Below are 14,287 nucleotides of genomic sequence, written 5' to 3' on the forward strand. Positions count from 1 at the left end.
ATAAACGTTACAAAACATCAAAACACATACATATATACATCATCATATTTACATCATCATACACAGTATATATACAATTAATATTAATATTCAATCTTAGTTTACTGTCAATTCTGTATAGCTTGTTTCAGTCTGTCTTTGATAAGAGTTTTAAAACTGGTAGGTATTGATTTTCTGATATGACATGGAAGTGTGTTATACAGTTTTGAGCATCTGTAGAGGAAAGATTTAGTAGCTGCCGATGTTTTTGGCTTTGGCAGCTTAAAATTATTCCTAGCTGCAGATCTCGTACTGTAACCGTGCTGGTTAGATACAAGCTGCAGTTTACTGTAAAGTGTTGTTGGTTGCTTATAGAAAAGCAACTTGTGGAAGGTACACATGTTGTTAACATAGAGTCTGTCACCAACTGTCAGCCATGATAGCACACTGTGCATGTGCTTCACCGATGTCCGGTGAGTTCTCAGTGCAAGTCTCCCTGCCTTGTTCTGCATTACTTGGAGTGCGGTGATGTTCTTTTGTGAGGTAGGGGACCAAACCGCTGTACAGTAGTCCAAGTGTGTCAGGGTAAGTGTCTCAGCCAACAGTTTCAGCAACGCCGGGTCCAGATATGCTGCACTTCTTCTAATAACCCCCAAGGATCGAGCCATTTTCTTAATAGTATTTTCTATATGGAAGTCCCATGTCAGACATTCATCTAATGTGCTACCAAGTAGCTTCATAGTCGTTACTTGTTGTATTGGGCTCCCATCAGCAGATAAGGTGAGTTGAAGTTTCTTTGACATTTTGGGCCTACTACCAAGCAACATACACTTCGTCTTTTTTGGATTCAAGAAAAGTTTGTTTGAACGCACCCATTCACATATGTTATTCATATCCGTCTGTAGTTTGACCGTTACTGTCTCAATTGATGGCGCACACGCATATGCAGATGTATCGTCTGCATACATGGCGGGGATAGTCTCCGTCACGGTAAGTGGCAGGTCGTTAGTAAAGATGGTAAAAAGCAACGGCCCAAGGCAACTGCAAAATCTCCAGGTAACTCGATACAAATGTCGCTTCTGAACTGACTGAACTCGGCCGTGAGTGCTCTAGTAACCTTGCCTTCAAAGACCTGTCAAATTTGAAACATGCCCCTTTTTTTTTATAACATCAAATTCTATTACATTAAAATCTTTAGATTTAAAAATCGAACGTTTACAAAATATCAGTCTGTTTCATTGGAATGCAGTAGATTGACACTTGGCTCACATGACATTGAATAAATGTAAGACTCTATTGCTGAGCAGCCAAACATAATTTGGCGTTTATTTCCACATATAGCAGATATCACCACCACTAGGCCTAGGGTGCCTATTACTACCACAGTGGCAGTAACTACTGCAACTTTAGTGTCGAAAGACAGTACTGAACAGCAAACTGACATTGCTACTAGCAGACAGACTCAAGGAACAACAAAGTTTACATCAACTTCTTATAGGCCTGGTAGGACAATATTTGCTTTACTCACATCTAACATTACTACATGTAATACCTACATTCTGTGTCATCCATATTCAGCAGCATTTTGTAATTGCCAATTGCAATGAATGGCACAAAGGTCCTAGAAATGTTAAGTTACCTTCAGGTATATGGTATAAATGTAGTAGGCAATTATGGACTTATCACCAGGTGGTTAGCAAAAAAACACTGGGTAATCATCAATAATAAAAAAAAAATTGTAAGTTGCAAGATTATGTGCTGTTTTTGTAATTAATTAACTCAGAGGTGAGATAGGGTCTCATCTATCTGTTGAATGATATGAATCCATTGTTGTATATTCAGGAATGATGGAAAGACAGGGAAGTAGCACCCCAGCAATCGTGGGAGGGGTGTGTGGTGCAGCAGTCATCTTCATCATCGCTGGTGTGGCTGTCTTTATACTGTGGCGCAGGAAGTTCAGGCACAAGTACGTATCAAGTTATAGTCTTTGTTACTTAGCATTAACCTCATCTTGAACTGTGAACAATGTTAAATTTGTTGCACATATGGATTTGTTGATGATTCTTGATGCTGACATGTGCAAGATTCAGCAAAACCTGATATACAAATATTCTTACTTAATATTTCTATATTTCTCTTTCAACAGTACTGAAAAAGGCAACAACAGAGGGGTAAGTGCTTAAATTCTAGGTGTGAAGTTTATCATTATCATAAATAAAATTGCCATTTTTATTTTCAAGTACACCAGTGTCTCAAATTAATTGACAGTCACAAAACAATAAGCATAGAAATACTAGAATGGGAGGTATGTATGATGTATTAGCATTATGATCATTGAAATACTATTGACTAATGGTTAGAATAGAGTTGCATTTTTCTAAAGGGTATAATATTCCTTAAACGGTCATTAATCTTAATAGGATTTCATCAGAGTACTTTTTACATGTAGTACTTAGTTGAGAAATACATGCATACACTTTTAAATGATGTTACAATAATATAATATAACATTACTCAATCACAGGTGACCATGAGTAGTTTACAGAATGGACACCCCCACCCTACTGAGGGTACAGTGGACAATGTGATATATGCTGGTGACAACGCAGGAATCGTGGACAACCTCATCTACGAGGGCGGGATGGGAGCGGACGGCGTGTTCTCAAACCCTGGGTACGCGGACAAGACACCGCAGTTCAAACCACGCATGGTGAGGTCAAACATTTTTAACAGTATGATCAAAATCATATCAATATAAAAAAAAATCAATGATCAGAAGTTGATTTAGTTTTTATATGTATTTACTAGTGTGCATAAAATGCTGTAGGCCATTTGTAAGCTTTATTTTCTAAAACAGAATGTTTGTGCCAAGTTTCTAGTTCTGATAGTTTCTATGCTTTTACTTAAGACAGCAATGCAATTTTTTTTGCATTCCAAATCACAATGAAGGTGTGCCTGTATGGGTTAAAGAGGTCAAATAGCAACATCTTGAACCTTGTCCACATGATCATGATTATAATTGACTTCATTATATATGGGGACCAATTTATATACAAGGACATTACATGTACAAGTTACCCTGAGCATGTAGTTTTAATGCTGGTGAACAGAAAATCCTCAATCTTTCTAGATGTTTCCCCCATGAGTTTTGAGGTGGTATTGTTAGAGACAACATCTGACTGTACCACCTCTTTGTGCCCTGTTGTTGTCCCTACAGGAACCCACATTCCCCAATAGGACCACATAGCCAGGACTTTGAACTCAGTTGGTAAACATTCCCAGACAACTACATGGTGTAGTAGGGTAGTCCAGAATAGATGGACTAACTCATAGCATAGTGGCTGACTACAAGTTTTAGTTTTGAGTGGAGTGTGCATTACAGTAGCACTAAAAACTACTTTGTGTACTTGTTTTTATCTTCTTTACAGGAATAGCATAGCAAAATTTGCAAGCCAGTTCTCTACATCTAGCAGTCAACATCAACAGGTTCTGTCTTAACCTGAACAAATTAAATCCTTGAAAATCCTATATAGCTAAATATGCCCAGCTCTCAACAAAGTCTCTATTATTCATTGTAAGATGTACACTAAAAATAATGCTTCCTTTTTGCTTCTTTCCCAAGGATGTACCAGGTGCATTTGTACAGCCCAACCCAGGAGCAACCAACAAGACCCCCCAACCCCAGCGGAACGTTATCATAGACGAGCCCCAGTATGCACAGATAGTTGATGACCAGTATGCAGATCCTCAGAAAGTACGAGACAAGAAAAACAAGAAGAAAGCAGACAAGGACAAAAACTATGCCGACCTTCATGGGCCACAGCCGGGTGCAAATAACTCAAACAGCAACCATGTCTACCAGGGACTGAATAAAGGTACCGACTATCAAAGTTTGAGGGGTCCGAGAGAGCATCACGAAGTAAGGCCTTCTCAGGTACCAAAAACTCCGCAAGACGGACACGATTATGCTTCCCTTGCACCTGGAGGTTCAAAGCCAAGTGCAGGAACATTGTCGAAGGAAGGACCAGACTATACGGTGTTGGAAGGCCCAGACTCCCCCGGGGAGGAGACTGCAGCAGGGCCAGATTACACCACCCTGGATGGCCCAGACTCCCCCGGGGATGAGATTACCTCAGGCCCAGACTACACAGTTCTGGATGGCCCAGATTCTCCAGGTGATTAAGACATACTAGTATCAACTTCTGACGTTTTGGGAGCATCATCAAGGACTTCAAGATGCCTTGTTCAGTAATTCTGTGTAATTACATTTATGTAAATATAATGGATTTAAACGAATTTACCACTATACAGTTTAAGGAAAAACTGTTAAGATATTTTCAAACTGGAATTGGTGCTGGGACCATATAGCATTTTTTAAAAGTTTTATCTTAATAATTCTATCCAACTGACCCTTGTGAGAAATTCTTCTATGTCTGTAATCCAAGTTACCCCCAGACTGAGTCAATATGTGCATTTAATCAAGGATGACAAACTGTATTTTTAGCCTGGAGAGAGAGCCAAGGCTTCCAGTGACATATTAGGAAAGCCTGAGGAGATAATTGTTAACTATTAATAACCAGAGAAGCACAGAGCAAGGTTAGCGTGTTTGTGTGGAATGTGGTTCTGGCTGGGAGAGTGCAAATGTTTGTGGATCAAATCACACCTCCAGTCCACGGGTTCATGTTCATGTTAGTGGATCAAGGTTATCGTTATCGTGTGATATGTCCTTATTTTGAATTTTCTTCTCATTTGGGACTAAAGTTTTATCAGACAGGACTGTGAGAAATTCCTCTATTGCTAAATAGATTACTGTAATTATGATAAGTGTAAGTTAAAAAATAATGTCTGGTAAAATATCAATAGGCTAGAGCAACTTCTTGCATTTGTGTAAAAATATATTGTGCAGTACACATAGTTTAAGATTACCAGAAGCTTTATCATTTTGATAACCGGAACAAAATCTACATGATGAAAACCATGTTTTGTATCTTTAAGTTAATTCCAATTTTATTGGCAGTCAGTAAATTAATTTTTGTATCAAAATTCTAGTATCTTTTACGACAGCTCTCAGAGTCTAACTTAGTCTGTTCTCTAAACTACTCACAATGAATAGAGATGGTTACGATTAAGATTGTTTCAATACAGGGAAATATGATCACAGAACTGAAGTATGTCAGTGTTTGTGCATGTGGACTCATCTATTTAGTAAAGCATTGGCAGCTGTAGCGTGTGGTGTCAAAGTGCCATTAATTCTCCTGCATAATATTTACTTACTGGGACACTTTGTTGATGTAGTTTCAGTGGTGACTGTCCTCCAATTTCAACCATGCTTACTATGCATACCTGTGTCTGTGAGGGAACGCTTCACGGCCTGGTTTAAATTCAGAGCGATTTGTGCACCAGTCAAGGAAATTCCAGAGTGGAGGGGAGGGGCTGTTTGCTGTGGAACCATCTTTTTAATTAGCTGTCCATTGAAGTTAGCAGTCATATTGAAAATGACCAAAATGTGTTTTGTAAGTACTGAATAAGTCAACTGCTGTAGTGGACTGGAAAATTTACCACAAATCCATGTAGTGAAATAGATGTGCCACTATGTAACCACTCAAACTTTCCAATACTGACTTTCTACATGTTAACCCTTTCCCGGCTACCCTATACTCCTCAACCAATACAAATCACAAGTCCAAACAACTATCTCGGTAGGGAGAAGGTCAACTGTCTGTCTTTACTAGGTACCAGGCCAAACAGTGTTTTGTAGATACATACTGTTGTGTACATTGTATGTTTGCTGCAAACTATTGGCAGCAATTGCTCACAAACACAGAAACAATACTGACTGCCTTATGTAGTATAGTGGTGAATAAAAGAAAGAGGATATGAAAATAGGTGTTTAGCAACAGGAACTTATTCTGGGAATCATCTGAGTCACTTGGTTTGAAAGAAGTTAATTATTACAGACAAGATAGCTTTGTTGGTTCTTCTTTCTATGGTTCCCTTTGTACCTATACCAGAGGAATGCAGAAGTTAACGGTAACCTTTAATTTCGTGATCACCAACATGAGGGTGACTCACAGCAGCCCTCCTCCCTTCAGGCATTTGTTCTATTTGTTTTACAACACTTCAAGAAGTGGAACTAGATTATCCGCATTCATGCAATGTTTAACTTACTCACTTAATGACAAGCATGTTTTTTTAAGGATTTATTCTATTATATTTGGATGATTTCTACTACACTTTGTGCATTTTATTCCTGTCACCTACTGAACTTGCAAAAAAAATTATGGTGCTTTTATATGTCACTTCCTCTTTACACATATGTATCAATATTCAAAATGAACAAAAGTAGAATTTAGAATTCTAATACATGTCACCTCCAACAAGGAAATAAATCTGAAAATCATGAAAATTTTCTTAAGATAGACAAAGATTCCTTCACCAAAATCTATGATAACCTTGTCCTTAAGGCTGTTTATCAATTACATGTATACTCATCAGACTTTAGCCTTAATGAAGGATTGCTTAATATTTTACACTAAAATACTAGTAAATGATTGGATGTTCCAAACACCTTTTATTGCTTTCCGATCTAAACATTAATTTTTTTTTTGTAGATACGTAAACATGAGGGCTTCTCAAGTGTCATTGCCACCTCTTGAAGCAAGAGTCTGTATATTTACATCAAACACATCAAAACACTGTTTGGTCATACCATTTATATGATATGTATTGCACAAAGTTCATACTTTCATCACTATACTGCACAACTTAACATGCCCTTTGCTTTGTTTAACAAATTCATGATAGACCATATTCTAAACAATGGACTTGAATGTTGTTGTATCTACAAGATGTAGCTATTTTCTTCCACTTCTCTTTGTTCAACCAAGTATGATTCCTCTTTTGCATTGAATCATTTACTAGACTAACAGCATGTATGTGAAACGTTTTACCAGGACTTGCATGTATAATATATCGAGCTCCATGTAGCATTTCAACCTCTTTTGAGGTAACTCAGAATGGACTCCAAAATAACTTCATTCATGGCTGTATTTTTAAAAAAGGAAACTACAACCCCTGATTTTAAATCTATTGTGTTAGTCTAATGTGTCGTTCTTTGAATTACACTGTCCCAAATATCATTTCATTTAAATCATAACTGGTCCAAAAAACTTGTACATAACAAGCAAAGAAAACCTTGACAACACAAAGCTCCCCTGCAGGTTTGCCCTGATAGTTGCATGTTGCCTACTGTGCCTGTGTAGTGCTGGTCTGTGCTGACTCCACCAGTTCTAACAGCTGTCGGTAAGTGGAGATGGCATCCAGGGGGACAGACAGGGCCTGAATCTGATGAAAACACACACACAAATGTCACCAAATACACAAGCTAACATCCACACTCCTATGTAAGGAGGTTCCAAACATTCTGAGCCCATATTATACGTGTGGAGGATTAGGATAGATTACTAAATCCTCATTGCAAAGGATTCAAGTTAAGCCCATACAACTGCAATTCTTGTGCTGATATTTCAAAACATGCACGTCCAAATAACGTGACAAAAACAGTGGTTATAGAAAAAACTGCATGTACATGTATACCACATGCAGTATCTCTGTTATAGCTGATTGCATTAGATTTCTTTTTTTCAAAACGAGGCATAGGGCATGTTGGGGTGCTATGCCCTAAAGGCTTGTACTTTCTGCATGTGCCCTCTGACCTTTGAGAGCAAATGCCAAAGGCAGAAAATTCAGATTGACCACTACTGACCATGTCATAGTCTAACTGTGGCTTGTCTGACAACAATATCATCTTCAGGATACCTTAAAATTCAACATTTTCTTAGAATTTACTCCGTATTTACTCAGCAGTTACCTGCTTATGCACATCCTGTGACTGAAACCCTGTGACTGGTGTTAAGGAATTTTACACATCATTACACAACAATGTACACATATCCCAGGCACAGACTGGTACAGGTAGTTCTTTTGAATAGTCAGACTTCTTTGCATACAAAATTATGGAGGCAAATGTTGTGTGCTAAAGAAGTGAGGGATTTTGGTTTTATTTGAAGAAGTAAAATAACTTAATAAGCAAAAACACATTACAACTGAGTCATGCTACCAGTACTATAAGCCAAATATTTGCATTACAAACACAAAATTAGTTCCTTTTTTGTGATGCATACATGTATATATAGTATGAGGCTATTTGCCTAGCTGTTTACACTTTTTCCCAGCAATATCAAACTTTTTCTACATACTATAGGTATATAACGCCTTCATAAGATCATTCTTTTCAGCATGTACTTTTTATGATACTTTAGTATAAAACAGAGACCATACCTCTTCTCCAAACTGCTTGACGTCCAGGACCAACTGAAGTCTGATCTTGTCGTCGTCGCTCATCCCCCCAGAGGACGATGAGTTCCCACTGTCGCCTTTGCGAAGCTTCTTCAGTCGCTTCAAACTGTCCTCCATTTTCCTCACTGCTGTCAGGATGTCATCTGTGACTGAGTAGTACCTGGAAGAAGATGACAGTACTTTGTTTGCTTATTCATTTCTTTTTTATTGCTTACAGTTCAAATTTTTGTGGATTTAGAAAACAATATTAAGAAAATATTACAATGTGTGTTATGTATTGTACCTCTCTGTAACCACTTTGAGAATGCTGACCACCCACTGGCTCCTCCTAGTGACAGAGATGATAGCTGCATGTTCCTCCAGGAACATCTGCAAGGGTTTCACTGTGGCAGATACATAGGCAGAAGCCTTGGAGGGAATCTGAGTGAATAGAAGACACAAAAAACAGAACAAAAACTATTACCAATGTGTAACAGACTACTGACAAATGGGAAACATCAACACAAGACATAGACATATATGTATGTTAGGCTGACAAACTAACCAAATGAATGGTTCAACCCTACATGTATGTACTTAATAACCTAACAATTTTATTCCTTGCAAGAATGTATCATCCGAGGCTAAATAAGTGTTCAGGGTCTTGACCTCTCTGTTGGTTCTCCTGTAGAGTCTGGGGATATCATTGGCAGGTTTCAGGTTGACCACACAATGTTCAGCTATCTGTTGTACGATGTAGTCACCAAACCCTGGCAGCTCCTGGGATATCAGTTCTCTGGACTCTCCTAAAGCAGCTACATCATAAAACAAAATAATTCATGTTCTGTATCTAGAAGCAAGAGATGCCCTATTAGGAGGATACTGTAAAGCTCTTCAAATCAGAGCTCAGAGTCTAGCAGTGTTTCCTTTCTCTCATCATCAAGAAAAATGGTACATGTTTACACTAGTGGTAAGACATAAAACAACACTGTAATTCTACATATAAATTGTACCTGGTAGAGCTTTACATGATTTCAAGAACTTATACATTAAAACTTTATAATTTCTAAAAGCAAAGATCACAATTTACCTGTAAGCACATCTGTGTTCTTCACACCAATTGCTGCTATTTTGGGTTGGATCACGGTGGAAAAGAATTCTTCAACCTGTGTTAAAATAGATATACATGTAGTTGAAATAAAAACTGAACAAAAACAAAATTCTTACAAAATAGTCACTGATTCAAAATCACAAAAGTAAGGTCAATACCAGGTAAAGGATACTAGTATATTACCTTGCCTATGATGGTATCTGAGTCTGTGACCAGACAAACCATTTGAGTCATTGTGACCAGTGGACTGCTAGTGGTGGTGCTTTGTGAGGAGGGCCCTGGTGTGGAAGCCACTGATGTAGATGTAGTGGTCATAGTTGTCACAGTAGGCGTGTATACCATAAGAGCGGTGGTAGTGGACGTCGTCCCTGCCGAAGTTTGTTCAGTATGCTCGGTCTCCTTCTTTGGAACTTCTTTCTCGCGAATTTCCCTCACCCACGTGCCGTATCTTGACAGCAGTTGTAGTGTGAGTTTCCAGAAGCGATGGCACAGGGGGGATATGTAGATGTCCTGAGCCCAACATTTTGCCAGGCACTGCCACAGCGTGTAAGGTGCGTTCAGTTGGAAGAGAGTCTTGTCTGGTGCATTGTTGAAGGGGGACATCAGGGATGTCTCAAAAGCCCCACCTATCTCCTGAAACCTGCAATGCAGGATATAACACAAAAATTAAAGGCTGCTAATTTTAACACTCAAAATGAAGTCTGTGGTCTGAAGAACATCGCAATTAGCAAATTCTATCTATCAATACATCTAATGAATATTAAGCTTGATCTAAATGAAAATATTAGTAAGAAATTGTATTTTTCTATACCTTATTTGGTAGTATACAGGGAGACTCCACTTTGTCATGAAGGTATTGTAGCTGGGATGGGACCTCAGCCTTTTGACACTAGCCTGGGAACCACACTCCAGCTCAAAGGCATCCAGGAAGTTCATACTTGTCAAGTATTTCTACAACAAACAAAAAATGACTATCATTACTAATGAAATATCAATTCCAAGCAAGATAAGAACATAGGATATCAAATATGTATTGAGTAAAGCTAAGCTTATCTAGCATGATATTAACTGCAGCTACGAATTATGTAATATAGCTTATAGAGGTAGAGCTTAATTGTCTATCATCTGTTTTATCATTCGCATAAAGATATGTATAGCACAAACCAATCCGAAACATGTCTGAACACCATACCTGGTGAAACATGCTGGGGTTGCCAGGTGCAAAGATGGAGGGTGTTCTCTTCTCCAACCCTGATACAACCTCAGGCCACACTGCATTCACTAGGAAGTCATACCCTCGTACAACCTCACCTTGGGCAGAGCTGTACAGACAACAATAAAACACTGAAGTCACAACTATATACAAATCTATATATATATATATATATATAGTAGGACATGGTTGTTACAAAATATTGATTTAATACACAATATATTTACAAGCATTACATACACACACAAAAAAGCATACTGAGAAACAATGTGAGGTAGCAAGCAATATTTTTGATAATAAGCAACATCATTTCTGTTCTATAATGCATTGACTGTCAGTTAAAACATTAAATACTTTACCTTGGCACCAGACCAGTAGTGACCTCTCTGAGAGGTTTACAGTGTGCAGGGATGAAGTCTAACACCCTGCTGTACAGACCCTTCAACCCCTGGGGATGGGACATCAGCACTGCTTCTGTTATCACCTGGACACAAACACACAGAGCAATGTATGGTACAAATGCATATGTGACCGAACAAAATACACAATACTGTATACTGATTTCAGAATTGACCCAAATGTAAGGTAAAGAGCATATATTCTCCCGTTATAATTTCATTCCTTCGAATTCCAAGACAAAGCACCATGATGGCATACCGGTATTCATGTTGTCAAATATTCCTGGGTTACAAAAGACATATAGCAAGCCCTTTGTGATTGTTTACCATGATATGTGCATCTCTTACCATGGTACTTTTCATAGTTGAAACATTTTTATAAACAGATACAACTCTACAGACAAGCTTTGCGATTAATTGCACCTAGTTAAGCAGTAGAAAATGTATATGTAACATCTACATAAAATTCTCTAAAAGACATTGCACTCCCTATTTCTTACCTCTTCCATGAAGGGTTTAACGATAGTCTGTCTGAAGAGTGCCTCAGCATCCTTGATCTTGTCTATAGTGGCGTAAGTCCTGAGACACTGCCTCAGGATGTCCCTGTTACTGGTCCTCAGACCCTCCAGGAAAGACGTCTCCAAACTGTGCTGTAAGGTGGTCGTAATGGCTGCTATTCTCTGGGAGAAAAGGGGAATAAAACTTATCACTCAGGAAAGATTCAACCGACAGAATGTTACATTTCAAGCTGCAAACTTCCAAACATTATATTCAGATGTGTATTCATGTCAATCAAGTGTGACATTCAAGGAGTCCAACAATTTTTCAAAAACAGTGATGATGAAATGAATGTACATTGCGATAGTGGTCTATCTAACTCAACAGTTACTCTATGTAACTGTTGACTACAAGTCATATTTAGATGCAATGTAACGGCAAGTTTTGCACACTTACAGGTCTGATTTTCTCCACCAATGGCAGACCTTTACTCTGCGTGACGTAGAACTGCAGCTGGTTGAACTCTGTAGCCACTCTCTCGATCAACTGGCCTGTCAACTCCCTAAACACAACAATCAAATTGCAGCAAATTAGTATAAAGGCAAGGATGAATTTGCATGCACATGTAATTATAAGTTGATTCAGAACAATGCAAAGGCTCTGCTATGCACCATAAATAGTTCCTTAATCTATCTCTGTTTTCTTGAAATTAATGTTACCTTTCCCCATCCCCCTGCCCTTGGTCCTGGATGTCCAGTATCTTTTCTATCTTCTCCACAGAATGGGTGATGTTCATTAACCTCTGTAGGCAGGCCTGGAACAGGTTCAATAATCATCAACTATTGATTAGGAAAGGAAAATTATCTAGAACTTACAAGAAGCAGAATATTACTGAAATGGCAAAGGAGAACTACATTCTGAAGTCTAGAAAGGAATTCTAATCACTTTATCAGGTACAGATATATATAAGAAGTTAGAGATCTGACCTTTTTGTCTCTAATAGCAGCCCTGGTAGCCAGCCTGCTTTCTATCTCCTGTACTGCTGTGTCCATTGCTGTTCTCACTGTCTGCTGGCAACACAGATACAAAATCTACATGTATCTTCATGGACTGTAAGTTGTATGTTTGTTAGTATGACGGGTGGATAACATGTATATTTGAAGCTTCTAAATTTTACAGGTTCTTAATAATGCAGCTGAAGGTATCCCATGTAAAATTGTTCTTGCAATACACTATACTAGATGATATTATGAATACGAGATGATAAAGAACTTACCATGACCTCTTCCCTGAGCTGCCCCAGTGGTACAGACAAGTTGTTTATGGCCTTGTCCATTCCAACCTGAGGAATGCAAGTTATTAATTTTACATATGAATAAAATGCAGCAATACACAAATTATAGCTCTGTCGAATTAAGAAGTTAAGCTCCTAAATTTTTCTTGTTGGAAGTCTTATAAAGTAGAGATTATGACAAAGCAAGAAATTTCTTGAGACCGTATTATTCAACTTGTCTGCAGATTATCTTACCAGATTAGTGGAGAGGTTGACAAAGTCAGCGTAGTCCTTGTTGATGAGTTCTATCATGGCACTGCGCAGGAGTTTGTAGTACACCTCCAGGTCTTCCCGCAGGGTTTCCAGCGACACTCGCCTCCGACATTCCGCAACAAACTGGTCCACGTCAAAGTTTTCCTTGGGGAAAGCGAAAGAAGTTTGTATCACATGTCTAATAATTCATTTCAAGCACCTCAAGGTGTAACATATCAGTTTTGTAAACATAAGTACAAACTGCATTTGCAGTAGACTAGTTAAGTATAGTACAGTACCGTAGGTTTGATTGTCGATAAGTGTGATGGCTTAAATAGTTTATACTCCTTTTCTTTTTGTAAAGGAAAGCACTCAGAGCTGTATATGTATCTATATATGATGAAAAATCCTATGCAAAATTCCTCAAATATCATGATCTTTCTCAGAAATTTTCCCACAAATAAAAATTCATTATAAGTTATATTTTAACTTCATTCAACATACACAGATACACTACCCGATACAACAATAACAGATCATGAAATACAAGTTTTACTCTTAGTCTTTCAGGTTATTTGCCATTTTGCCCACAGGTATGGACAGTTATCTCGATTTATTAAATTCCCTCCCAAATATCGTCTGCAGGTCGCCCCTCCCCCTTTCTCACACACAGAACCAACCTTCATGAACACGTCCTTGTCAAAACACAGGGACCTGGGGCTGATCGGTAACGTGGTCAACGCCATCCTGGCAGCGTAAGGACAGGTGAGACGCCTTTAAGACGTGAGTAAAGCTGTATATCAGCAGTCTATAGTCCGTACACCTGTCTGCAACTTGAATCTTCCTCCACGTAGCACTGGTCATACAGTGCCCTGGGAACAAGAGCTGCCCGGCTGGACGAGTCTACTATATGGAGGATGTTTCTTATGAATATAATAATAATAACGTAATAGCAGCCAAAACAAATTTGTGTCAAAATACTCCACATATAAATTGTAAATACAATTGGAAAAATAGTGATTAATTGTGTTTTCATAAAACCACAATTACCCCCTTTTATCATCATAGAATCGTCAACGCCTCGTTTCCAGCGTACTCTTCGGCTAGAAAAGTTTGTAACTTTGTTGTTGGCATGTTTGCGTCTCTGCAACAGGACAAGGATATCATCAAGGAGCACCATTCAGTTGTTTAAATGAGGCCAGGCCACGTTACCCTGGGCATTTCAA

General features: G+C 38.4%; 2 protein-coding genes across 6 annotated transcripts in view; one reads left to right on the forward strand and one right to left on the reverse strand.

Annotated features, from left to right (window-relative positions):
* LOC109474918 overlaps positions 1–4,840 on the forward strand; it is an 8,694-nt gene extending 3,854 nt beyond the window's left edge. For 2 of the 5 annotated variants that reach the window (XM_019775409.1, XM_019775407.1), the window contains 5 exons: positions 1,321–1,482; positions 1,822–1,945; positions 2,126–2,150; positions 2,504–2,689; positions 3,602–4,840. In XM_019775409.1, the coding sequence (XP_019630968.1) occupies positions 1,321–1,482; positions 1,822–1,945; positions 2,126–2,150; positions 2,504–2,689; positions 3,602–4,162 (1,058 nt within the window). In that variant the 3' untranslated portion in view covers positions 4,163–4,840. The remainder of the gene's footprint in view (positions 1–1,320; positions 1,483–1,821; positions 1,946–2,125; positions 2,151–2,503; positions 2,690–3,601) is intronic. The other 3 variants (XM_019775411.1, XM_019775410.1, XM_019775408.1) reach the window with 2 other exon arrangements.
* Positions 4,841–6,594: 1,754 nt separating this feature from the next.
* Positions 6,595–13,955, reverse strand: LOC109474952 (conserved oligomeric Golgi complex subunit 2-like). The gene is made up of 16 exons (XM_019775451.1): positions 13,742–13,955; positions 13,065–13,226; positions 12,813–12,878; positions 12,523–12,603; positions 12,256–12,350; positions 11,993–12,098; positions 11,539–11,718; positions 11,000–11,124; positions 10,620–10,749; positions 10,239–10,378; positions 9,611–10,067; positions 9,407–9,482; positions 8,986–9,131; positions 8,621–8,757; positions 8,320–8,497; positions 6,595–7,323 (listed from the first exon to the last, which is right to left on the reverse strand). The coding sequence occupies exons 1-16, from the start codon at positions 13,805–13,807 to the stop codon at positions 7,225–7,227; spliced, it is 2,244 nt and encodes a 747-aa protein (XP_019631010.1). The 5' UTR covers positions 13,808–13,955; the 3' UTR covers positions 6,595–7,224.
* Between the last annotated feature and the right edge of the window lie 332 nt (positions 13,956–14,287).

This window comes from Branchiostoma belcheri, unplaced genomic scaffold (assembly GCF_001625305.1).
Source record: "Branchiostoma belcheri isolate BF01 breed outbred unplaced genomic scaffold, Haploidv18h27 scaffold32, whole genome shotgun sequence".
In the NCBI taxonomy this organism is placed as follows: Eukaryota; Metazoa; Chordata; class Leptocardii; order Amphioxiformes; family Branchiostomatidae; genus Branchiostoma; species Branchiostoma belcheri.

What these genes read in the sequence shown, in the direction of transcription:
- LOC109474952 (XM_019775451.1), bottom strand. Translation starts at nt 13,807, where the DNA reads ATGGCGTTGACCACGTTACCGATCAGCCCCAGGTCCCTGTGTTTTGAC. An exon ending in TCAACCTCTCCACTAATCTG is followed by an intron (nt 12,879 to 13,064) that starts GTAAGATAATCT and finishes TGCATTCCTCAG; the next exon opens with GTTGGAATGGACAAGGCCAT. An exon ending in GGGCAGGGGGATGGGGAAAG is followed by an intron (nt 12,099 to 12,255) that starts GTAACATTAATT and finishes TGTTGTGTTTAG; the next exon opens with GGAGTTGACAGGCCAGTTGA.